The sequence below is a fragment of the Eutrema salsugineum genome, unplaced genomic scaffold (genome assembly GCF_000478725.1).
Source record: "Eutrema salsugineum unplaced genomic scaffold, Eutsalg1_0 scaffold_15, whole genome shotgun sequence".
Classification (NCBI taxonomy): domain Eukaryota; kingdom Viridiplantae; phylum Streptophyta; class Magnoliopsida; order Brassicales; family Brassicaceae; genus Eutrema; species Eutrema salsugineum.
The window spans coordinates 3,306,435-3,333,891 of NW_006256867.1; the positions used below are offsets into that span (position 1 = coordinate 3,306,435).

Consider the following 27,457-nt stretch of genomic DNA (forward strand, 5'->3'; position numbering starts at 1 on the left):
CTGATGCATTTCATGAAACGCATACGGGTAATGCTGTTGAGGAACCTAATGTAGATGCCAAACAATTTTATGATTTGTTAGACAATGCTAATCAGCCAATCTACGAAGGATGTAGAGAAGACTTGTCTAAATTATCGTTGGCAGCTAGGATGATGTCAATTAAAACAGATCATAACCTGGCTGAGGTTTGCATGGATGATTGGGCTGATCTTCTGAAGGAGTATCTACCGGAGGATAACTTGGCAGCGGGAACATACTATGAAATTCAGAAGTTGATTTTTAGTTTTGGTCTACCTTCTGAGATGATAGATGTATGAGTTGACAATTGTATGATTTTTTGGAAAGATGATGATCAGCTGGAGGAATGTCGATTTTGCCAAAAACCAAGATACAGGCCGCAAACTGGTGGGCGTAAAAGGATACCGTACCAAAGTATGTGGTATCTCTCTATAACTGATAGGTTAAAACGGCTTTATCAATCTGAAAGGACAGGGTTTAAAGAACTTGTGGTATCTCCCTATAACTGATACAGGCCGCAAACTGGTGGGCGTAAAGAACTTGTCTCCATTAACCTGCATTTAATAATAAATCGCATTTTCTGGGACTCAAAAACCATATCTCTTGTTGTAGAAGAATTAATGAACTCTTGATCAACCATTAGACCTAGGGAGCATTAACCTATCTTTTATTTCTTGTTTATTCAAGGATTTTCAAACTAAACAACTAACATTTTATGGAAACTACTTCATATTTAAATTTCAAATTTAAATTAGTTTTGATCCAGCTTAATGTAATTGTGATTACGTGTTTTTGATCAAAGTAAATTCGCCGATTGCTAACAGTTGATATTTCGCTGATACGTGTTTTTTTTTTGCTAACAATTAATATTTAGTAACATTTATTAATAATTTAAAACTATAAAAAAAAACAAATTTGAATCATAGGTGATGAAGAGGAATTTCAGACAAATAAAGAAAAATAAAGAAAAAGAAGAAGAAGATAGATGAGGAGGAAGATGAAGACAAAGAAAAATAAAGAAGAAGAAGAAGGATAACACAAAGGTGATGAAGAGGAATTTCAGAAAATACAATGATAATAATGTTGAAGATGAAAAATAAAATCAAAAAATGAAAATAATAAACTATGATAATATGAAGATAGATAATGAGTCTAATAAAATCAAGATAAATAAAAAGATAAATATGATGAATTAACTGTTTAAAAATCAAAATTTCGTTGGAAAATCTAGTGTAGTTAATTATGTTGGAAAATATGATGATCTGAGGGAATATATATATATATATATATATATATATATATATAAACATAAACATAAGAAACATAAATAAAAATGATAATTATACATAAATAGAATCATAAGAAACGTAAATAAAAATGATAATTATATAGTAAATTGGGCGGTTAAACCAGCCACTTAAACATAAATAGAATCATAAATATAAACATAAACATAAAGATAAACATAAATTATAATATAAACAAGAATAAAATACTTTTTATTACATAAAATTAAAAGCGGTTAAACCAGCCATAGTACAAAGTTGAAAACTTACTTATTGGAGATCGTAACAATGTAGAAGATTACAAGTACTCAGAGAATATGGTGGAGAAAATGAAAGAGAGGGATCAAAAAATGGAGAATGAGAACTTGGAGATTACAACTAACCACACACTCCTTTATATAGGAGTTTTACAAGAGTTCAAATGATAAAAATAATAATAAAACATAAAATAGTGGTAGAGAATGGATAAATCCTCTCACAAAAGCTTGTCTCCAATTTGCAAAAGATTGTCTCCAATTTCAAAGTGGTGTCACGTCTGCGGAAAACAACACCGAGAAATGCGGTCTTCGATGTGCGGTGTTGTCGTATTTCGTCGTTGTGGATCGTATCAAAATATTCGTCTTTATGATATCTTCGTAACAATGATTTTGTCGAGATTTGTACTTTGATGGCGAGAAATCATACTCCACTGTTTCCAAAAATTTCTTCATCAACATCTGGGATATTAGATTCTGATCCGCTTCCCGAGGTTTGTGAAATAGAGTCTGAGATTGAAGGCATGAATTGTAAGGAGATTGCCTTAATTTCTTCTTCAGATTTAGCAGCTGCTAGCATCGATAACATTTTGGATTTTTGTGCTAATAAAAAGGTTGTTTCCGGTGTTTGGTTTTTATTTGGTGTTTGGATAAGGGCGACGGAGGAGTTGGAATTTTGGATTTTTATCCATTCTAGAATGTTGGACGGATAAAGGTTTGAGGGAATTTTAAATTTATCCCACCATTTTACCCTGAACTTTCTCCTAATGGTTGGAATCGGATCAGAGGAAAACTCGAGAGTCCAAGAAAAAACCCAAGGAAAATGAAATTTAGAGTGAAAAAAGGCTAATGGGGGAAATTTCTTTTCATTTTCTGATGGAATGAAGTTTGTTTTGAAGATTTGAAAAGACTTTTGAATGTTAGGCTTGAAAATTTCAGTAACAGAACCAAAATAGTTCCACCACGGAATGAACCAATAAGGAGATTTGGATAAATCACAAGTGGTATAAAAAAATATTAACCATGTGTGTTTACGTTTTGGAGATTGGATTAAAAAGGAATTGTACTAAGCCTGACAATAGTCCCAGTAGTTGAAAGAGACATTGAAATAAGAGAGATCTTTTAGATTTTCTGGAAAATTTAAATTTTCATTAAGATCGTATTCCCAATCGCTTGGAGCAATGACCTTATGAATTTTAAAAGTGGAATAAGCAGGATCAGTGTGGTTTTCATTGAGATAAAAATGTTTAAAGGACACTGATTCTGTTATTTCCAAAATTGTTTGAAAGAATAACACAGTTTTATCTGTATTACGAGGTTTGAAAAATCTGTTTTTCCCAAAATATTTTTCGATTATTGAAAATGGGTCGTTGCTAACCAAAAATCCTTTTTCAATATTTATAATGTTTTGGTAAATAGTTTTTTCAAAATTTTCAGAAGGTGAGTTTTGTGGAAACTCCTTCAGAATAATTTGTGAATTATTTAAAGGTTTTGAAATCATTTTAGAGGTCTGGTTTTCATGTAAAATTATTTTTGAAGGGACCTCAGAGGATTTTAAAACATTTTTCGAAGAGGGGGTTTTAGAAGAATCACTCTTCTCCTGTTTTGAAAAACTAGCTCGAAGGCTTTTTGTAGCTATAGAATTTGATCCATGATTTTCTCTGAAGTTTGAAGAGAATCAGAATGTTCTTCTTTTTTCACATTTTTTTTTGTAACAGAGATCCAAGGTTCTGTTTTTATCTGTGAGGATGTGTTTGGGGGTAAGGTTTTTTCTGGGATTGGTTCCAGGGATATGCCTTTTCCTTTATCAATCTTCCTCGGAGGCATCGTACCTGTTTTGAAGAAATTCTCTTGTGAAAAAATCTGGAACAGAGTTTGAATCTCCTTTAATATATTCTATATCAAAATCAAAAATACTTAAAATTGTTTGCCATCGTGCAAAAATTTGTTTTGAGGCAAAGTTTTTAACATCTTTTTGTAAAATATCTTTAGCGCTTTTGCAATCGATACGTAATAAAAAAAAATTATTCAAGAGATCACTTTGAAATTTTTGTATACATAGTACTATACTTAAAATCTCTTTTTTTTTAATAGTAGAATAGTTTCTTTGGGTATCATTCCAATGCGAAGATGTAAATTGTATTATACTTTCTCGACCATCTATGTTCTTTTGTTTAAGAATACCACCATATCCTACATCTGATGCATCTATGTGCAGACAAGGAATTTCAAGAACCTGCTTTTTATTTTTTTGTACTAGTGCAGTATGCTCTTTTGTCCAAAGAACTGAGTTTTTCTTTAGACGACTATGTAATGGTTTTGCTATCCTATTAATGTTAGGACAGAAATCTAATACATAGTTAAGACTACCAAGGAACCTTTGTAATTGGGTTTTATCTAAAATTTTATCTAGAAATTTGTTTGCAAATTCTAAAGATCTTTCTATCGGGGTTATCATACCTTGCGATATGTAATGTCCTAGAAATCTGATCTTAGTTTGGAATAAAGACATTTTTGTTTTTGAAACAACAAGACCATTTTTTCTTGCAACATAATAAAATGTCTTCAAATTTTTAAAATGTGAGAATTTGAAAATATTAAAATATCATCAATGTAAACAATACAAAATTTTGAATATTCAGAAAATATGTCATTCATGATTCTTTGAAATTCCGAAGGTGCATTTTTAAAACCAAATGGCATTACATTCCACTGGTATTGACCAAAAGAAACTGTAAATGCTGTTTTATAGCAATCTGTTTCAGAGATTTGAATTTGCCAAAATCCTGATTTAAGATCAAACTTTGAAAATATGTGGGCAGAATAAAGCTTTTGAAGTAAATCTTTTTTGTTTGGTATTTGATATCTAATCCATTTTAATGCGGTATTTAAAGGTTTGTAATTTATTACTAACCTAGGAGTGCCTCTCTCAATTTCAGAATTTTATTCACATAAAAAGCAGCACATGACCAAGGAGATCTTGATTTTGAAATTAAGCCTTTGTTTAAAAGGTCAGAAATTTCTTTCCTACAATGTTTTTCTAATTCAGAGTTCATTTGTATAGGACGAGCCTTAGTGGGAATTTCTTTTTCATTGAAATTTTCCTCGTATTGCAAATCAACAATGTGTTGTTTGCGATTCCAAAAGGCTGTTGGTAATTCTAAACAAATTTCCTTTTCGAAAAGTTTTTCAAGATTTAAAATTTTGTCTTTTACTTCTTTCGTATCCAAAGCCTTCTTTTTTTTTGTAGTAAAAAATTCAGATTTTAAATTTTCCAAATGGAATGTTTTACTATATATTAAAGAATTTAAGAAATTCTCTTGTATTGAGCAAGCTTTCATTAAATTTAGACTTCGCTTTTTAGGTGATTCAAGAAATTGGAAAGACAGTTTTTTGTTTTGGGTTTTGAAAGAAATTGAATCATCCATAACTTTGTATGGTGTGATTAAATTTATGAAGGGAGTTCCTAATATAACATTCTGATATATATCATCTGTTAAGATGAATGCAGTCTTGATGAATATATTATCTTTTAAAACTGAAGCTTCTGCTTTAGATGTTATGCGGAGTTTGGAATTATTAGCAGCAGATAATTTTTCTTGTGTTTCTAGATGAAAACATTTTGGGACAAGCCCAGACTTGATGCAATTAAGATTAGCGCCTGTATCAAACAGAGCGATCGTATCAATTTTGTAATTTTCAGAAAAAACAAGTGTGATTTTTATTTTATATTTTCGGGAAGTGATTTCTCTTAAAACACAGAGGAAATCTTTAGGGGCAGAGTCTAGAGACTGTATTTGTTCTTTGAGACTGATATCATCTTCTATGTTATCTAGGTTATCATTGTCTTGTTCATCAGAACTAGAATCATGATTCCCTTTGATAGAAGATATAATTGAGTGAAAATACTCAGAATCCCTTTTTTGTTTTTCTCTAAGAGTTTTGAGATCATTTCTTACCTCTTTTATTTCCATCCTAAGATCTTGAATTGTTGTTTTAGAACTATCTTTCGTTCTTTTGTTAAGGATTGTGGTTAGATCATACGATGATTTTGAAGATGTTGGATTATGAGGCCTTGATGTGTTTTCAGAGATTTTTATTTCTTTTTCGTTAAGGGAAGAAAGGATTGTTTCTAAAAAAATTTGTTTGGTCTGAGGATTTGAAATGGAATTCAAGATTTCAATCTGAAATTCTTGATCTTTTGTAAGTACATTTATTTTATTTTCATCGGATTCAGAGCCGGATGATGAGTTTTTTAGCTCATCAACTTGTAGGACTTTTTCAGAAGATAATGATGAATAAGAATCATTACCCGATGATGATGAATGATTTAGCAAGAGATTTGATATTTTACTCGAAAGTTCTTCTCCAAGGCCGAGTTCTTAGATTTTTCTGTTAAAACGGCAGAATTTTGAAGTGTGACCCTTTTTATTACATTTGAAGCAAGTGAGATTTTTGTAGAATGACTTAGAGTTTGTTATTTCTTTTGGAGTAAATCTCTTACGAGATTTTTGCCAGGAATTTTTGTGAGATTTATGATTTCTATAGGCTTAGAGTATTTTCTAGGCTTACTTTAGAGTAGTAAGAATTACTGCAATCTCCTATGCAGGACTTACTATTTTTGCTGGGATCAATTTCGAATTGTCTACAAAATGAGCCTAATTCTACTTTTGTTCTTTTGAGTTCCCCATTTAAGATGTTTCTGGAGTTTTAGATCTTGACAGATCTTGAGACCTTCTTGTTGAACAATACTGATGAATTCTCCATAAGTGAAATCATCATAATCAATTATTTGAGTTCCCGTGGAATCTCTAATTTTATTTCTAACTTTTTCTCCTAGAAGGGTTGGAAGTCCTGCGAGGAATTTTTCTTTCCAAAAAGGTTGGTTTGAATCTTGGCGGAGTAGAACCCTAGTAATGAAAGTGTTTTTGTACCATTGGAAATCACTAAGCCTTTTGCATTTAAGGTTTGAAAGGAGTTCAGCGTTCTTATCCCTAAGTATTGAGGGATCTCCTATAAAATGCAAGGTTATGGCTATAACTAAGGTGGCTACAGCATCATTGTTGGGGATTTCCAAAATAATCTAGTATGGGCACGTTATCCTCATCCGTTTTGACGGCATCTAGAATTTATGAGCATTGCTGATTGTTTAGGTAGTTATCCCACCATCCTTTAAGCTGGCCTGAAAAACCAGCAACTAGGAGCTCAGCTACGGTTCTATCTTCATTTCCTACTTGAGTTCTGTAGGCGTTTTCGGCCATAGTCATCTTTTGTAGGAAATTTAGGATATTGTACTCAGATATTCCATCGATATTCCAGTCGTAAACTGAAGATGAATTGACCCTAGATTGTTCTATTGTCTGGATTTGACCTAAGTCAGGGGCAGAGATTATTTGATGATCTTGATGGTTTTCCCGACCAAGACGGTTAATCTCAGGGGTTGAATTTTGCTCAGAGGTTTCACTAGAATAGGATTCATTTGCTAGAGTATTTATCTGGGCTTTAGAAGTAGGAGTATCGGGAATATTGGATTCCTGAGGCTCGTTATTTTCTCCTATGTCTATCTTACTTAGTTGGCTTTGAAGAGCACGAATGAATTCTTTATTCGTCTCTTGGTAGGTTTTGACACTAGAGCTTGAAATTTGGAAAGGTTTGAATATGGGTTTTTTTGTTTTCTTTTCAGAGGTAGAATCTATTGAAGTGATAGGTTGATTTTGAATTGATTTTTCGATTCTATCAAGCTGTTTGCCTATCGTTCTAAAATTCGTATTTGAAAAATTATTTTGGACGATGATATTTTTGATATTAGTCTTATCATCATCTTGGGGACGTTTAAAAGGAATCGCTTCAATTGGTGTTCCCAATAATTCAAACTTGATTCCCTGTTGAGGGGAGTGATTGGAACGGATAAGTTTTCCATTGGCAAGGGTTTCCCATTCAGGGGTTTTATTGTGAATGGTGATAGGATTTGCAGTTTTAGAAAAAGGAAAATTGATACTATTTTTGAATGTATAGTATTCAAACCAATTAAAAAAATAAAATTTGTACTTTATGTTCATAGAGATATTTGTAAAACTCTTCTTGGATTAAATTTATATTATTTAAAAAGTTTTTGAAAAACCAAAGTCTTTTTTGGGTGTTATTTTTAGAGTAAAATTCATCACGTAAAAACTCTTTATCGATTTGAAAATCTTTTTCTAAAACATTTAACTCATTTATCATATTATCTGTAACAGCTGAGAAAGTAGGACTTGTTGGCTTCGATTTTGGAGAAAAGTCATGATGTTGAAAACTACTTTCTGCTTTATAAACAGGTTTTGGGATTTGTGTTCGAAAATCAACATTTCTTAAAACAGAATTTGGAATATCAGAAGTTGAAAACCGTGGTTGGAATTTTGGACAATTTTCCATTCTGGAAAAATCTTGTGCTAATTATGAAAATCTTCCTAGATCAATAGTTTCTGGAAGAGAAGAAGATTCACATGTGTAATCATCTATCGTTTCATGATGATTTCGTATGAAAGAAAATTTTACCTTTCCATCATGAAATTGTTCAATATGTTTTAAACGTGTATTTGGCTCTAAAGGTTCATTAGGTTTTATAGGTTTTGGTTGGACAACTCCTTCAAGGACCCATTCATCAGGAAGATTTATTTCTTTCCATTGAATAGATCTTGGAATTACGGAGTTGGATCTCGAAAGATCTGTTTGTAAGAGGGTTTCACCCTTTTTACTCGAAATTTTTACTTTTGAAGAGAAAGCACTCATCATGGCCTTGTAATGAACTCTAAAAATTATAGCAATTGGAATAGATCCTGCAGTCATTTCATAATTGTGAGTTTTAACTTGTAAAACTAGAGATTTTAAGATATTTTTATCTTTTAAAGATACTGTAAAATTTGGATAACAATCAAATGAAATTGGACCAGTACACAAACTTGATTCAATAGAGCTTAATAATGAATCTTCAAATATTTTAAATCTTGTATCTCGTAAAATAGCTAAAATAGAAGTGTTTAATCCTTCTTTTGAAAGTGGTTTTATTCCAACTTGAGCTAAACCAATATGTATATATATAAAACCATTTTCTCTATGTCTTTTTAGAGCTTTTTCAGAAAACAAATGGTTTTTTCAAAAGGTTTTGTAAGTTGTATATCTCGTTCTTCAGTTTTAATTGAGTAATCAGTTCTTAGAAAATTTAATTTGAGATTTGATAAATTTGTTCTTTATGAATTTTTGGAATTTCCCAATTATCAATTGAACCTTGGAAATCATCTATAGTTGTTTCATAACTAGTGATGATGCCTTTTGAATTTCTAAGAGACTTACTATCAGATCTAGAAGAAGATGTAGACTCGGACCTGTTTGATGTTGATCTTTTTAAATAAACTCATTTTTAGTATATTAAGAAAAATGTTTTATGACTCCTTACAATCCTGTCTAGTAACAAATGGGACTTACAACCCTTTCTTAGACTGGCTAAAACACTCAGGAGACTTAAAGTGTTTTCCCAAAAACTAACAATGATATTTAATAAAAGGTCACAAAAAACTTAGACCTAAGACTTTTAATAAACCAAAATCTTTAACTATCTCTCTCTTACCACGAACCATTAGCATGGCTCTGATACCATATATATATGCCATCACTTATCATATAGATCATAACTCACATTCACAATGGCAGATGCAAGAGCAGTAGAATCTACATTATCAGGTTGGTCGTGAAACTCCGTATTAGCAGGGCCATGATCGGCAATGTTATCCTACCAACAACGGGACAATTAATTTCCACGATTAAATACCCAATCTATATCTACTAAATATAATGCATGCATATAGTAGGTATAAAAATAAGCTATAGTTCACATGACTCACATTCTCAGCAGTGGCAGGTAAAAAAACTATATAAACCAACAACACAGAGACTATACTACAAGAATTCGAGACATTATCAACAATTTTTTACGACGATTTGAAATCGTTGTGAATTACCTTCGAATTAACAACGATTTAACGTCGATTTCGAAATTCGTCATAAAATCATCGTTAATTTGCGACAAAATATATTCGTCATTAAATAGTCTTACATTAACGACGATTTGGCGATGATTAACAAAATCGACGTTATATTGTCGTAACTTAGCGACGATTTAACGATAAAAAATTTTTGTCGCATAGTAACGACGCTTTTACGACAAATACAAGTTAGGTGAACACGTTTAATTTTGGTGTACCAGTTTTTCTTATTTGTGTTAATTCGACGGTAAACTCAATTTCATTGTTAAATCGTTGTTAATTTACGTTGTTAATTCAATGGTAACCTAAGTAAAATTCTATATATAACACCACCCTATAACCCAAAAACTTACAATGCTCCCAAATAATAAAAGTGATTGAATTGATCACTTAATTGGGAACAAGTTTAAGTTTTAAAAATATTCACTTTGATAGTGAATAAATATACGAAATGTCGTCCATATACGAAATTCGGAAATGGATGTACAATCGTATTGATTCAACGGGAGCGCTGAAAAAAAGAATTCAGTGAGGGGGGTAGAGGAATTCATGCATGAGGCAGAAAAACTTCCAAGGACGATTACCAGTCGTATGATGTATTGTCTTTGTCCTAAATGCTTGAATAGAAAATTTATCACTATTGCGAAGGTGTGGTCGCATATATTAAATAGAGGATTTATGCTACATTACTTTATATGGTATCATCATGGAGAAGGTCATGGAGAAAGTGCAGGTAGTAGTAGTAGCAATTATTAAGCATCAAATTTTGATGAGTCGTCAAATAATTTGCCAGCACGGCTTGATCATGATAGGATTCATGACATGGTTACAGATGCATTTCACAAAACCAGAAATACATTTGCACCTGTCCATGATGAGGAACCCAATGTAGATGCAAAAAGATTTTATGATATGCTAGGTGCTGCTAATCAGCCATTTTACAGTGGATGTAAAGAAGGGCAATCTAAATTATCGCTGGCAGCTAGGATGATAACTATTAAAATTGATCATAACTTAGCTGAGACTTGCATGGATAAGGAACCCAATGTAGATGTAAAAAGATTTTATGATATGCTAGGTGCTGCTAATCAACCATTTTACAATGGATGTAAAGAAGGGCAATCTAAATTATCGCTGGCAGCTAGGATGATAACTATTAAAACTGATCATAACTTATCTAAGACTTGCATGGATGATTGGGCTGGCCTGATTAAAGAGTATTTACCGGAAGATAATTTAGCAGCTGTAACTTACTATGAGATCCAAAAACTTATTTATAGTCTTGGATTGCCTTCTGAGATGATAGATTTATGTGTTGACAATTGCATGCTATTTTGGAAAGATGATGATAAGTTGCAGGAATGTCGATTTTGTCATAAACCAAGATATAAGCTGCAAAGAACTAGTCGCAGCAAAGTACCATTCCAGCGTATGAGGTACCTTCCTATAACTGATAGGTTGAAAAGAATGTATCATTCTGAAAGGACAGCGACAGCGATGAGATGGCATGCAGATCATTTGCAGACAGATGGAAAGATTACTCATCCGTCAGATGCAAAAGTGTGGAAACACTTTAAATCAGTACATCCAGATTTTGCCAGAGAGAAACGAAATGTATACCTTGGTTTATGCATATATGGATTTAGTCCATTTGGTATGTCAGGTAGACAATATTCGTTATGGCCTTTAATCTTAACACCTTACAACCTTCCTCCAGATTTGTGTATGCAAAGAGAATTTTTATTCTTGAGTATTTTAGTTCCTGGTCCAAAACACCTGAAGCGTTCCTTTGATGTCTTTTTGCAGCCTCTGATTGAGGAATTAGAGAAATTGTGGTATACCGGAGTTCAGACATATGATTTTGCAAGAAAAAAAAATTTTACTATGCGAGCAGTGCTTATCTGGACTATACGCGACTTTTCTGCTTACAGGATGTTCAAGGTGTACTACGCATGGTCGGTTGTCTTGTCCGTATTGTCTTTATCGGACAGAAGTTTTTCAACTAAAGCATGGGCGAAAGACATGTTGGTTTGATTGTCACCGTCAATTTCTACCACCTCACCATCCATACCAAGAAACAAACGGTTGTTTCTAAAGAACAAAGCTTCTCGTGTTCCTCCACCTGGTATTTATCAAGGGAAGATTTGGAAGCAGATATTGATAATTACGGTGCACAAGAAACAATAATTCGTGGTGGAAACTGGCATACTCCAGCTAATATGCCAGATGGATATGGAGAAATGCACAACTGGCATAAGAAAAGCATATTCTGGAAGCTTCCATATTGGAAAGACCATATGCTTAGACACAATCTGGATGTGATGCATATTGAGAAAACTTTTTTTGATAACATCATGCATACGGTGTTGAATGTTCCTGGAAGGAGTAAAAACAGCAGTAAGTCGAGACTAGACTTGCCTGATATTTGTTCTCGGAGTGAGTTGCACATTACAAATAATGGAAAAGCACATGTTCCTATATTTCGATTGGGTGCAGCGGAAAAGGCAGCCTTGTTTAAATGGGTATCATCTGATGTAAAAATAGTAAAAAATTTTAAAGGCAGTTTTTATAACACCGTTAAATGAAGGATAGATAGTTCAGAAAATATTTAAATCACATCATTACCATTTACTTAACTAGATTTATAGTCAGCGTGTTGCATGAGATTTTTTTTTTTAAACAGCTATTATTATGAATCGTTAAACAGATAATTCATCATATTTGCCTTTTTTTTTAATATTTCTTAATTTTATTTGACTCCATCTCATATTCATATTCTCTTAATTTGTTATTTTTATCGTCTAGTCTCCTTCTCAATCTTCAACGTTTTTATCTTTGTATTTTCTGAATGTTCCTCCTCTTCTTTATATTTTTTTTCAATCTTTCTCTTTATCATCTTCAACTTCTACTTCTTCTTCTTTTTTTTTTTCATTCGGTTTTTCTTCATCTTTGTTTTCTGATTTTATTTTATCTCTTATTTTTACTTACTATATGTATTCTTCTTCTTTTACTCCGTTTTCATTTGCGTTCTCTTCTTTTTTTTTCTTTTTTTTTCTTCGTACTATTTTTTATCATCATCTTTTTCTATAATTTCTTCTTGTTTCCAGTTTTTACTCCTATTCTTCTGGATGAAAAATATTAATTATAAAAATTGTGTGAATTAACTAAATCCTTAATTTTAGTGTAGAATATTTCTTTTTCCGTAACTAAAAAAAAATATTTATTTCAAAGTGTGTGAAGTAATTGAGTCATTGACTTTAGTATCACATTCTAAATTTTTAATGAGATTAGTTTTAAAACTTAATGGTATAAATTTAAGATAAAGTAATAACTATAATTATGTATTTAAGAAATAAATATTTAGAATATGTTACTTTTTAAAATTTTGTTGATGTGGACAACTTAAAAGGAGAGAACGCTCTCCCATTAGACTATCCAAAAGTCACTGACTGGATAAAGATTGGATTCAAATTGAATGATTAAAACTGAAAGGATTGAAATCTCTGATTAAAGCAAAAAATGACAAACAAACATTATTAAAGTAGAAATATTATTAGAACAGAAAATGATAAACAAACATTATCAGAAATAGAAAATGACAAACACACATTATTAAAGTAAAATGACAAACATACATTATTAAAGCATAATGTGACAAAATATAAACATAAATTTGTCGATAATTAACCTTCAAATAGATCTTTACCCAACTTCTCCAGTAATTTTTTGCTCTGGTCATCGAGATGCTCCTTCTCACTTAACTTCAAATACATTTTCACCTTCTTAGCCTGAGTCTTTTCTTTCTACAATTCGTTTGCCTCCTCTTTCTTCATTGTTATTGTGGCCAAACGTTCCAACTCTTGCTCATTGTATTGTTTGAATTCATTCTACTCTTCACTGACCACTTCCAAGGTTGCGCCTGTACCTTCCTTTTTAGCCTTTTTCTTAGTTGTATCCCTCCCCATTGGACGAGCACTACATCCTACAGAGCTGGAGTCACTAGCATCACTCTCATGGGTCCTCTTAGATATGTTGCTTCCAGAGCCAGTATTTCCACTTACCTGACTACCATAACGTGGTTGCTCACGGACAGCGAGCCATTCTTCCATTAAATTGAAAGTTCTAGTATCAGCACTTGAATATAGTTCTTGCGTTTTTGCCAATACATCATTCTCCGACCGCCCGCTCTGTTGCATACGCTTAGCGTTATCGTAAGCGCCTAACCATTTTCCCAATATTTGTTTATGTAGTTATAATGATTTCTGTATGAAGCCTCATCACGCGAAGGATCAAGTGAGCAATGCTCGTTGTAGTACTCAGCAATTTTACCCCAATATTTTGTACCTTTCTGGTTTCTACCAACAATGCTATATGTTCCATATTTAATCCACCCACTCAAAAGCACCAAATTTTATTGATTAGTCCATTTAGGGTGTTTCCGACAAGCAGGAGTTGAATCTTCTACATCTGGAGTTGTTTCATAAACACCGCTCATACCACCAAGAGCCAGTTGTGTAGAAAATTCAATTATTCCAATATTCAGAACAATGTTATTACCCTTTGGAGTAGAAAAATAAAAGGATGTTTGAAATGGATATGACATCATCGATCCATAATATCGACATTAGTTTGGAACAGCTGACGTTATGAAGAAATTTGGTGGATAACTATAATTTGGTATATTTGGGCTGGTTGGAAAATTGATTTGAAAAATGATAATTATTAGGATTTGGGTAGTTCAAAGGATAATTAGAAGAATTTTGGGAGCTAAAAGGACTATTCATATTCATTTTACTAAAAAGACGGGTAAAGAAATAAACAAGAGTTTTTGAAGACTGAATATAGTAAAAAATATATTTTTTTTGTCTATGTCAAACCGAATTGAAACAAGTCTGTATTTATAGAGTTTGAAAAATGATAAACTTTCGTATAAAAAACATAAATCAAATATCTTTTTCTATAAAGCAATTGATCTTGATCTTGAATTGATCTTGAATTGATCTTGAATTGATCTTGAATTGATCTTGAATTGATCTTGAATCGATTCAACAATTCTGAATCCGCATCATCTTTCATTTTATTCAATATCTAATTGTGAAGATTCATCAGTTGAATAAATTATTCAACAGTTAAATAAACATCTATTGTAACTAGTCTTAAATAATAGATTTGTTTCCAAAATTTTGTAATATCACCTATTCTTAGGAAATTACTTCCGAAATGAACTTTTGATAGCTTGAGTTACCAATTTCACATTGTACATGGAACTTTAGTGAATGACAATATATAGTAACCATAAATCAATAATTATTGTTTAAACTAAGAATATGATGAGACATTGTTAACTATGTTTTCGATCCAAATGTATAGTCCGCACTTTTTGTGTCGAGGTAAACATCTCCATCTTCTGGAACATTAATATAGTCATATAAAATCCGTTTCTTTCTCCAATTTACATACCAAAAATAACTAATAATCTTATAATCTTTTGAAACAAAATTTTTAAAATAACGATATGGATATTTCAACTAAGAATCGAAAACGCAAAAATTTATCAGAGAAAACCTAAATTAGCAACGGAGCACTTGAATGTTCGTATCCAAGTATTGTACAGTAATCTATTTCATCATTATTCTTATAATCTAAAAAAAAAGATATTAAACAAATTTTGGAGGAAAGGTCAAAGAAAGAGTGTTATTTCACATTATGCAATATATATTAGAAGAAAAATTAAGGCAGCTTGAAAGTCTCGTTTGCGAATTTTTTTCTCGTATTATCTTCTTTCAATCAGCATGTCGTATGTTCACATGTAGAGAACACAGTGTGCAGTAGTCCTGGGCCTTCGGATCTGTGGTTCGGGTCGGGTCGAGTTTTTCAGGTTTCGGATCTAGAGGAATTGGAACAATTTGGTTCTGGTGTGTAATTTGGTTCGGTTCGGGTCGGTTCCTTTCGGATTCGGGTCTGTTCTCGAATTTCAATAATAAACCGAAATGGAACCGAAATTTTTTTCGGGTCTGATCGGATTCGGATTAGAACCGAGAACCCGAAAAAAATGTACCTGAAATGTCACATATGAAGTGTAAAACAAAAAACTTTGTAGCTTACATTCGTAAACATCATAATTCAACTCCAAATGATAGTGTTTAAGCACAACAAAACCAATATTCAGAGTTTAGAACTTATGTAACTCTAACTCCAAAACAAGAGTAGAGTTAGACAACAAAATGTTTTGCAGCACATTTCCAAGTTCCAAAAAACATTTCCGAGGCAAGTAAGAAAGTCTAAATGAACACAAAGAACACAACCAAAAAGAAAACCAGACTCAGTGTCTCACTGTGTGCTCTCAGACTCTCAGCCTCTTCACTTCTTCTCTAAGTTGTCTAATGCTACGCCTACTCCTTGGTCTGCAAAAATCATTAGCATAAGAGATATTCAGAGTTAAAGATTTCTAGTATTCTGCAAAAATCCTAAGTATAAGAGATATCCAAAACCAATCACACGTTCTCAAATCTCATCAGTCAAGACTTGACAAACTTGGAAGCTCAAAACTGAGAAAACTATTACAAGATAGAAATAACTGGTGATAGTGTCATGTATACCTAATCGCAGATGAGGAATTCAGCCTTCAGTTACACAACCAAAGTCGAACTCTAACATAAATTTATGAAGCTAATGTTAAAACGTAAAACCAGAAGCACAAACAACTGTAAAAAACAAACTAGAAGCTAATGTTTACCACTCTGTAGTTTATCCTGCAATTCAATCTCAGCAAGCAATTGCTCTTTCGTAATAACAACTCCCTTCTCATTCAAGTGACTCTCAGTCTTCATCCATTGCTCAGTGCACATTAAAACTTCTATCATATAGTGTGTTAAACAACTTCTCGAAGGATTTAAGATTCGGTTACTTGTGCTGAAAGCGGACTCAGAAGCAACCAAAGTAATTTGCATTGCCAGAACGTCCTTTGCAATCTCAGATAAGACAGGATGCTTCTGACTGTTGAGACGCCACCAACCTAACACACCATATTCTACACCGGCCATTGCTGTCTTCGGATTCTTTGTTCTCTCCTTCAGATATAAGTCCAGCTCGTTACTTGCATCCTGAAATCTGATTTCACTTGCCATCTCTTTTTACAAGGAGTCTATTCTTTCATACCCGAGCTCTTCATCTAAGTCTAGATCGCCTGCAACCTGCTCTTCAGACTCTTGTGTAGATTGGTTCTGAGTCTGAGACGAATATGCTACAAACTGAGAAGATGTAGCATTCACAGGTGGGACCAGAGCAGTATTATACTCTTCAAATAACCTCTTCATAACCTCTATGACTGCATCATGAAGTCCCTTAGCTTCCATGCTGTCCTAACCGTAAAGCATATCAAATCACATATCCGCAAACTTCATTTTGTTCCTTGGATCCAAAATGCTAGCAATTATCAACAGCCTATTGATTTTCGTGGTTCCCTCCCAATACTTATCAAATTTATATCTCATAGCCGTGGCTTTTTACCTTCGTGATTCATCAGTATCAGTAGTCAGCTTAATGAGATTTCTTTCAATAGTTACAATCTCATTGTAACATTTGTAAGAATTGACAGAAGTAGAAGCTTAAACCACCAGAGTAGACTTGTAAAAAATGATGAGAAACCTCACTAACCTTGCCACGGACTCCCAATCATCTGGTGTAGGTGGCCCAATCCGTTTAGTCCCATCCACCTTTTCTTGAAAATGGTCAGTATACAACTTGTCATCTTCTGCCATTTTGATGAAAGTAGTCTTGAACTTAGAAGCTCTCAATAGCATCAGGTACGTTGAGTTCCATCTCGTCTTGCAGTCCAGACTTAAACTTCCTCTTGTCATATTCCGTGACTCAACTCTAGAATCAAACGCCTTCACTCTATTTATCGATGCTCTTACATAAGACACAGCATTCCGAATAGCAGTCACAGCCTTGTCCACTTCATACAAACCATCCTTCACAACTAGATTAATGATATGAGCAGAGCATCGGGGATGCATAAACTCTCCTCCTAAAACCAATTCACCTCCTGCCCAAGTGAATGCCTCCTTGAATCTGCTCAAAGCTGATGTATTAGCAGTGGCATTGTCCACCGTGATGGTGAACAATCTCTTTATATCCCACTCAGCCAAAACCTCCATCAGAACAGCAGATATAGTCTTCCCCTTATGGTGTGTGACATTCCTAAATCCAATAATTAGCTTCCTCAGCTTCCAAAACGCATCAATGTAGTGTGCAGTGATCACCATATAAGATGCAGTTGTCGTTGGAGCAACCCAGATGTCTGTTGTCAAGGATAGCCGTTGATTACTACCCTTTAGAATCATCATCATCGCAGCTTTTCTCTTGACAAACATTTCCACAATGTCACGAGTTGCTTGTCTTCTAGAATGTGGCTGCTGAAGGTTAAGCCTTGCGCAGAAATGTCTGAAAGCCAAACTCTCTATGAATGCTAGAGGCAATTCTCCCAAAACCAACATCTCGTTACAAACTTCATGGAAAACTGCTTCAGAAACTTTCGATAGCTTCAACTCCCCTTGCTCCCCTTCCTGATTTAAAGTATGCTGGCATTGAGAGTTGGTCTCATTCCATGTATTGAATGCCTTGCAACAGCCGAGATGTTTCTTCAAGCTCGTAGTCCCAGATGATGTTTTGCAGCACATTTCTTTGCCACAGTAATTGCAATTGCACTTATCCTCATCATATTCGGTTCTCGTGTAGTGTTTCCAGACTAACGACCTTGGGATTGTGTTTTTCTTCTTCTTCTTTGATGGAAGAGAGCTTCCTTCAGACGCATTTCCTTTCCGCTTTTTTCCAGTTGCAGGTGCAGGAGCAGGAGTCTCGAATTCATCTCCTCCATCTTCAGGTTCATAATCACTTGGGTGAGGAACCCATCTGCAATTACAATATCTAATTCTACTCAGTCAAATCAAACCGTAATATCCCCAAATGAAAACGAAAACAGAAAGATGATGATTGTCGATGTGATTGAGTTCTCGATGAACCGTACCTGTGATTGATTTCTTGATGAAGCTGTTTCTGGGATTTGCTTTGTAGGAGTCGAAGGTGGTGACCGGCGGCTGAGATATCGACCTAGGTCTTCCAGTGTTTTGTTTTTGCTATTTACATGAAAAAATTGAAGAAATGTCGAAAAGTGAGAGAGAGAAAGAAGCATTTTAGATAAAAACCGATCCAAAATTTGCAATAATTACATACTTATGTAATAACAATTAACAACAACAACATTATACACATAATTAATTTTCTAATCTTATATTAACCTATTAATTTCAGGTTTTCGGATACCCGAATGGGTCTCGGATCCAACCTAACGCGAATCAAGAACCGATTCAAATTAAATTGGAAACCATTCAGATTTAATGAAGGAACCGAAACCGAACCAAACCGTGTTTTTCGGGGTTGGGTCCGTTCGGGTCCTCTCAGGTCGGTTTTTAAGCCCAGGACTAGTGTGCAGTGTTAAGTGAAGAAAACTTACTAAAATAACTAAATTTTTGGCTGAACGCAGACTATAATTTGAGTTATTTCGGTAGTGAGAGACCTGGAAAAACAAAGACATGAATCACAAAGTTTTGTTGGTGGTTGGTACTAGATAGGGTACAAAAAACATGGATACACAATAAAAAACAACCGAGAATATTTCATCTCAAATATGGAGAAAAAATATGCAGATTTTTCCAAAAATGCTAATATCCCTCGATATGGATTGTGTATGATTTCTTCTAAGACTCGAACAGAAACCGGGGGAAGATATATAGTACAAAGACGATAAATTTGAAAAATTTGCATCCCAAAATTTCTCCTTCCACCCATTGAATCAATCAAATATCATTAAAAATAAGATCCTATGAAAATATATTTGTTGTTATCGTATTTGAGATCATCACATGTTTCCTTTAAGCTTGAACCAAGCTCGTTTTTCCATTTGCAAACAATCTTAATCAAGTACAAATTTGCTCACTTACTAGAGTGTCATAGACAATTATTAGCACCCTAAAATTCTGTGTATTTGTATATCACTTTCTTGCTAAAAGTAGTATAGATTAGTGTTGATCAAAATAAAAAGGATTTGCCGTTCATCGTTTATTAAAGGTAAATAACTATTGATTAGATAGTATAGAGTGTAGAGTGTAGACTGTGTAGTTACCAAAAAACAAAAAACAAAAACAAAAAAACAAAAAAAAATAGGACAATAAAGTACGGGACAAAAGAGATACAAACTCTGCTCAAAAGTAAAACATTCTCGAGACTAAATGGCACAAAATCGAAGAGTGAGACCCTTCAAATGCATATAAGCTCAGATAGGTTCTGCACTCACTGACCAACACAAGTTCCATAAAACTTTGGTTTGTCGATCATCTCTCACAATTACAATGATCCGTTACAGAATCAAACAAAAGAGTTTACCAGAGACTTAATACGTGACGTTATTGGGCAGGTTTCTGATGACGTTGCTCTTCATTCCAAGCTTAACACGCATTTTCGCTCCTCTTTTGTTCATCTCTCTCATCACCTTCATCCTCACTATGTCCTCCTTCGAGTGCACTGTTGCTAGACCCATGCTCTTGTACCTGTGAATAAGTTCCATTGAAGTCAGATTCTGCAAATCCTGATTCTAAAGACAGAGAGGTCAAAGATAAACCTCGAGGTTAATGAGTTGACAATGTGCTTCTGAGAAGATGGAGGTGGCTTCTGTTTGTAGTAGCGCATGAATTCTCGAGACCCGAGAGTCCTAGACGTCACTTTGTCATCGGTTCTTTTGGTGATCACAAGCTCAGACCCACCAAAAAGCTCCACGGTGTTAGCTGATTCTCCGGATACAACCATCTGATTTTCGCCTTCGTTGACATAGCTGTACAAACACACACATTCAAAGGAAACATTAGTTCAAGCAAAAAAGAAAACGCAAGACTTGGTAAATAAGATACCAAACAATGGTGACCTGCTGGTGTAATCATAGAACTCTTCAAGTTCTGCATCTTCTTCATCGCCACCATCACCATAATGCACTTTGCAATGTCCCTTAGCTTCCATATGCTTCCGCACAGCTTCCAAACTACTAAATGGATGGCACAATTCATTGCAGTACAAACATATGAAGTCCCTCTTCACCTATAACCACCACCATGTAAGCAGCTAAGAAAAACATCCAAGACCGTGAAAACAACGAGGACTAAAGTGACGACACAAAATTACAGACCTTTAGACCAACGTAGGTTAGAAACCCTTTTGGATCCTTTAGGTATTCGATATCGGGAATGAAGAATCCATGGTACTTATGCATATGAACCATGCACTTCTCAATCGTCTTATGCTTTTTATCACACATCAAACAGCAAGCCGGATCCAATTCAAACTCGATATCATCCTCATCCATATCATCACCAGAACCAGACTCGTCTGCATCCATATCTTCACCGTCCAAATCCTCGTCAGAACCAACCTCAACCCATTCATCTTCACTCTCTTCACTCTCTTCCTCAATCGAACCTTTTAGTTGAGAAGGGTCGTTTTTCTCAACACGGCGAGGAGGAAGCTGCTTGATGATCGCTTTATCCTCGTCTCCGTTGCTCGTCCCTTGCGAAGAAGCTTTCAAAACGTGACTCTTCGACTTGAGATGCTGCTCATGAGCCTTGGAGCTCCTGTAACCTTTACCACAGATTCCACAACTATAAAGCAATGGTGCTTCGTTAGATTTGACCTTCTCCTGAGCAATCGCAGCTTGTCTAGCTTCGAAAAGTGCTTCCGTAACTCCAGGAACACCAGCAATCTTAACATTTACAACATAAAACCAAACCGATTCATCATAATCACAGGAACAGAAACGTAATAGCAACTGAAGAACAAAATCAAATGAACAAACAAACGAAAGCTCTTTCTTCTTCGTTCCTTCTCAATAAATTACAGAAAGCTTGCCATCACAATCAGGAATCATATCAACCCTAACGAATCTACGACTCGGAAGGAAACAGGAGTTTCCCGAGAAAACAAACAAATCCAATCTTAGGGAAAAATCAAAGAAAATCAACCAAAATCAGCAGAGAATAATTTACTCACCTTGCGTTTGAGATTGTAACGGTGCCATTCGGACTTGTAATGGAGTTTCTGCTCAGCGTCGTCTTCGAACTCCTTGTTACACGAATTACAAGCTAAGCCTGACATCTCTCTCTATCTCGATCGATTGAAAATGAAGAAGAAGAAGGAAAGAAAAAGTGTTTAGAGGTTAGGGATGAGCTATTTATATACTTGCGGCGATGGCTCGGAGGTCGGTTGAGGGAAGAAGGTTAAAAGCAAAATTTGTTAACGACGATTATTCCCCAAAAGTCACAAAAAAAAAAAGTCGGTTTTTTTGCGTAAGCAGGTGACTTATTATGGGTCGGATTAAGCCGTTTGGATTTAATTTTGGCCCAAACAAAAGTTGAATCGTTTCATTTTTTTTTTTTAACAGCTATTTTATTATTTTATAAAGTATATGGGAAATACAAATAGTTCTGTAACCAAACTGCAGGAATATAATAACAACAACTAGATTCTAAGAGATGAAAGCTTCGCTTTGCCAAAACATCAGCTGCAGAATTCCTTTCTCGATTGGTATGACTAAGAGAACACTCTAATAATTTTCCCATCCAATAGCGAATATCCGTAAGCAAATTGCCTATTTCAACATGGTTTCTTTGTTGATTAATCAAGTTGACCAACTGCAGATTGTCACTTTCAAACCACACATATCTCCAACCTTTTATCCAAACTATTTGAAGCGCATATAAAAAGCTCATAGCTTCTGCTTGCAATGGAGAAAACGCAGTTGAACCTTTAGAAGCTCCAGAGCAAATATGTTTCCCACTATGGTCTCGAACTATCCACCCTAAACCTGTAGTATCAGAATTTGCTTTCCAACTACTATCAAAGTTGCACTTTAACCAATTATTTGGTGGTGGCTCCCAATAACTTGAACGGTCCAAAACTCTGTCACTCTCAAAGAAGGTAATTTTTGATTGTTCTTCAGACATAATATCTATCCACTCTTGTACTGCATCTATAGCTCTTACGCCATCGTCATTTGGGTGAGTATTACGTGATCTAAACAAGAACTCATTCCTTGACTTCCAAATGATCCAGCAAGTCCAAAATGGTAACAGCTTAGATTCCTCCGAACCTGCTCCATTACGGTATATTCTAAATAATGTGTGGATATTAGCTTCTAAACCTGCAACATTTGAATCAAAATGTAATATTCCGGCACATCTCCATATAGCTTTAGCGTGGAGACACTCAAAGATCACGTGGTTTATAGTCTCATCATGTTGACAACAACGTTGACATAATGAACTCATATTGATCTGTCTGCTCCGAAGTCTGTCTGCTGTAGATAATGCACCTGTGAGAACCCTCCATAAGAAATGCTTAATCTTTGGAAGAATATTTAGTTTCCAAATCTCATTTTTGAGTTCTAAATCACCTGCTGGTGGAATAATATCCTCATTCTCAATCCCAATATGCGTTGCTACCCAATAACCTGATTTGACAGTATATGTTGAGTCTTCTGTGTATGCCCAAACTAAACGATCCTCAGTTTCATAAGTAGAAAGGATGATAGTTTTGGCTAGAGCTGCATCTTCTGGGACCAAAAATTGATCGAGTTTTTCATGATTCCATACCATGTTACCCTCTGTCCATAATTCTCTTACAGTGAGCATAGAGGCATTATTATTACTTCTGGCTAACCTTAGCGGCTTCGAAGGTAACCAGTAATCGGAAAAGACCTTTGTATTATGACCATCTCCTAGTTGAACCTTTAATCCTTTTGCTAGCAGTTCCTTCCCTGCTTGAATCGATCTCCAACCGTACGAAGATTGTCCTCCACAAGACGACTGTAAAAATGTCGACTTATTGTGATAACGACCTTTGTACAATCTGGCCAACAAAGATGATTGATTTTGAAATAGACGCCAAGCATGCTTTGCTAATAGAGCCTCATTGAATCGCTGTAAATCTCTGAATCCCATGCCTCCTTCTTTCTTTGGTAAAGATAATCTCTTCCATGATATCCAAGAGATTTTCCTTTTACCCTCATCTGAGCCCCACCAAAACTCTGACAGTGCACTATTTATATCATCGCAAAGAGTTTTTGGTAGAAGAAAACAGTTCATAGGATAAATTGGTTTTGCCAACAAAACCGATTTTATCAAAACTTCTTTGCCTGCTGGTGAAAGAAATTGATTATACCAGCCTCCTAATGTATCTCGTATCCTCTTTACCACAAAATCGAAAGCTTCAACTTTACTTCTTCCTAGTTGTTCAGGCAGACCTAAGTATTTACCTTCGCCGCCCATATGCTCAATTCCCAAAATATCTCTCATGATCATCCTTTGATCTTCTTCCACTCTCGCGCCAAAGATGATGGAGGATTTATTGTAATTAACTTTCTGGCCAGAAATGACTTCATAATCATTGATAATACGAGCCAACTCTTCACAGTTTGCATAATCTGCTCGACAAAAAAATAGAGAGTCATCAGCAAAAAGGAGATGTGTGATTGTCGGGCAATGTCTAGCAAGTTTCATGCCCTGAAGATCTTGTTTTTCTCAGCTCGAGCAATCATCTGACTAAGTACCTCCGCACATATTAAGAATAAATATGGAGACAGCGAACACCCTTGTCGAATTCCTCTGCTTGGAGTAATGTGTCCATAGGAAGCTCCATTAATTAATACAGAATACGAGACTGAACAAACACAAGTCATCACCCACTTAATCCATTTGTTGTCGAAGCCCATCTGATGCATTGCTCGTTCCAAAAAACACCATTCCACTCGGTCCGTTTTAATAACCATATAGTTCTCTGAACAATCCTTTTTGGCATTGAGTGCATGAACAAGTTCATGAGCAATGAGGATGTTGTCATTAATATTTCTTCCAGGAACAAAAGCAGATTGAGCTTCTGAAATAATCGAACCAAGACAATTCTTGAGCCGCATAACTAAGACTTTAGAAATGATTTTATAACTGACTGAGCACAAGCTGATAGGCCGAAAGTTGAATCGTTTCATTATCCAGGCCTGTTTCTTGTTTATATCCTTAATATATTTATTTATGGGATAATTGGCAAAATACACTAATTAAGTATGTGAATTAGTAAAATACACTGTTTTAATTTATTTATTTTCCAAAATAAACTTTTGATATATGTTAAAAGAACTTTTGACCAAAATTTAATTAGGAATAACATAACCTATTAAATGAAAATAAAATTTTGAAATAATTAATATTATGATTAATTTTTTATTTGAGATAAAGATATCTTATTACTTGATATTATTAAATGTCTAATTGGATAAAATTTTACAAATTTTTTAACTTTATCTCGACACAAAAAAAAAATTATTGTGTTATATAAACAAACATGTTACTTTTAGCTTTTCTGAGAAAAAAAAAAAACAGAGAAGGGAGCAGAAAAGAACAACACAGCAACGGTCCGTCGATTTGTGATCCTCTCTTATATATTCACTTTCGTCGTTGACTTAAGGTCCTCTCTTATATATTCACTTTGCTCGTTGATTTTTTTATGAGATTTATGATTCATCAATGGCTATTTTGAAAAAAACAGAGAACATCAACACATCAACGGTACATCGATTTGAGGTCTTCTGCTATATATTCATTTTGGTCATTGACTTGAGGTCCTCTATTATATATTTACCTTGCTCGTTGATTATTTTATTAGATTTATGATTCATCAACAATTCATATACTCTATTTTCTTACAATGGATGATTTGTTTATTGAAAGTTACCACATATTATATTTTTCTTTTCTTTCATATGTTCTGTTAGAGATGGAATACAAGTTTCGGAAAGAAATTGATGGAAAAAAAAAGACAGAATCAGAGCAATGAAGAAAAGTGTTATCGCATGCGTGGAAATTTTATCAAAAGACTATTTTCAAGCGTGTATGACAGAATTTGAAGAAAGTTTGAACAATGGCTTTGTGAAGCTTAGTTCAGAGCTTTTGGATGTGGAAAGCTAAGCTAAAAAGACTTGATGAAAACTTGAAGACTTTACAAAAATCGAGCACAGTGAAAAAAAGTTTAAAAACAGCAAGGAAGGTAAACAATTTTTTAGCTTGATGATTTTGTATTTTGCAATTTGTTTTATGTATCGTAGATAATTTCTATCAATTTGTTTTTTTTTTCAGGTAACAAAAACAGATTTGAAAGCCTCTTTCGATACATTGCACTGTACAGATATAGGCTCATCAATCAAAATCGTGAGGATTAGCCTCTTAATATTGTGGATGTATATAGGGGGTTGAGCATAGCTACTTTCTGGAGTACCCAATACCTCTTCCCGAGCATTTTCTCTAGCTTTCCATATCTTCCAATATCTTGAATCAAGACCATATCGTCGTTTTATAGTTGTAGAGATCTGCCCTGGTTTCATATTTATACCAGCATTTCCAAAAGTTTCCAAAACAAGTTTACTTATTACTTTCGATGGAGCTTTTGGTCCACCAAACTCTTATAGAAAGATATGTATGCTTGTCGATGTACTTTGTTACCCTAAAATACTCACATGATGGATTAGTCTTTGTAGCTCAAACCATCCAGTTGCAGCTAGTCTCAACACACTTGACAACTAACAATTTAGTGTCTGACTTCTTAACACTGATTCTGAATTTTCTTTCAATCGAAAGCATCCATATACTCCAAGGCAACTCTGCCTTATTCTTGAACCATTGGTCCTTTTTAATGACCTTTCCATCATGGAAATTCAAAGCTTCTACTTCTGCCTCATCATTAGTGGTGTTTTTGCGGGCCTGAAGCCTGCGGGCTTATACGGGCTCTTCATTAAGTTTTAAGCCCGTAACCCGTTTACTTATATGAAATCATAAAAGGGTAGATCCATTTACGTCCATTTATTATATGGGCTTACCCGCGAAATAAAAAGGTACCCGTTTATTTTTATTTTTTTTCAATTGAAGAAACGACACCGTTTTATTTTTTATCTTCATCTCTCCCGACTCCGACTTCCGCCCGAGATTCGCCGCCGTTCCACGACATAGTTTCGTGAACCAGCAACATAAATCATCGAAGCTGTTTCTCGCAGATCCATTTGGGTTTCTTCCTGATGATGATGAGTCTGAGAAGAGGAGGAGAGATGTTTTGATTGATTCTAAATTTTTGGGAACTAAAATTGGAAATGTTTTGGTCAGCTTGTGGAGAAAGATGCGGAAGCAGCGATAGAGTTGTTTTGGAAAGCGATTGAATTTTTAAAAATGCATGGTTGAATTGTCTTCGAGTTCCTAAAACATTTGAGAAACAAATGCATCATCTTTTTTGCCAAACACATGTTTCGTTGTTAGAAGTTGAATTGGAACGAGTTCATCAAACTTTGATCTGCTTGCGGTGAGTTTTTCATATTCTTCTTTTTCTCTCTAAATGTTGTAGTTAAATGGGATCTAAATGTTGTAGTTGTCGCCGAGATTTGTCATCAAGGGCACAAATGGAATTTTGTCATCAAGGGCACAAGGACATTTGGAGAGAAAAGGAGAGGAAAGGAGAGTGTAGAAAGTAGTATTACAAAACCAAATTGTCCCACATCGACTAAAGAGTGTAAAGTGAAGTTCAAGCTGTTCTATAAATATTACTACACTTCAGTGCCCATCAGTTGCTATTTAAATAATTTTTAATTGTTGACTAAGGTGGCACTAGTCCAGATTTTTTAAGAAAAAGGCATTTCATTCATTGTTTGATTTTTTCTTCCGATTACAGTGTAACCGGGCGGTACTAGTCAAGATTTTTTAAGAAAAAGGCACGGTTTTCTGATTTTGTCTTCCGATTACAGAGA

At 34.4% G+C, this 27,457-nt stretch overlaps 1 protein-coding gene across 1 annotated transcript; it reads right to left on the reverse strand.

Moving 5' to 3' along the window:
- Positions 1-19,689: 19,689 nt before the first annotated feature.
- Positions 19,690-21,914, reverse strand: LOC18022350 (cytoplasmic 60S subunit biogenesis factor REI1 homolog 2). The gene is made up of 5 exons (XM_006404921.2): positions 21,670-21,914; positions 20,813-21,382; positions 20,555-20,724; positions 20,255-20,464; positions 19,690-20,183 (listed from the first exon to the last, which is right to left on the reverse strand). Exons 1-5 carry the CDS (start codon positions 21,772-21,774, stop codon positions 20,027-20,029), a joined length of 1,212 nt encoding a protein of 403 aa, XP_006404984.1. The 5' UTR covers positions 21,775-21,914; the 3' UTR covers positions 19,690-20,026.
- Positions 21,915-27,457: the final 5,543 nt, after the last annotated feature.

Coding starts and splice junctions, on each gene's coding strand:
- LOC18022350 (XM_006404921.2), bottom strand. CDS start 21,774: ATGTCAGGCTTAGCTTGTAATTCGTGTAACAAGGAGTTCGAAGACGAC. Junction 21,383..21,669: donor GTTACAATCTCAAACGCAAG/GTGAGTAAATTA, acceptor GTAAATGTTAAG/ATTGCTGGTGTTCCTGGAGT. Junction 20,725..20,812: donor TAACCTACGTTGGTCTAAAG/GTCTGTAATTTT, acceptor TGGTGGTTATAG/GTGAAGAGGGACTTCATATG.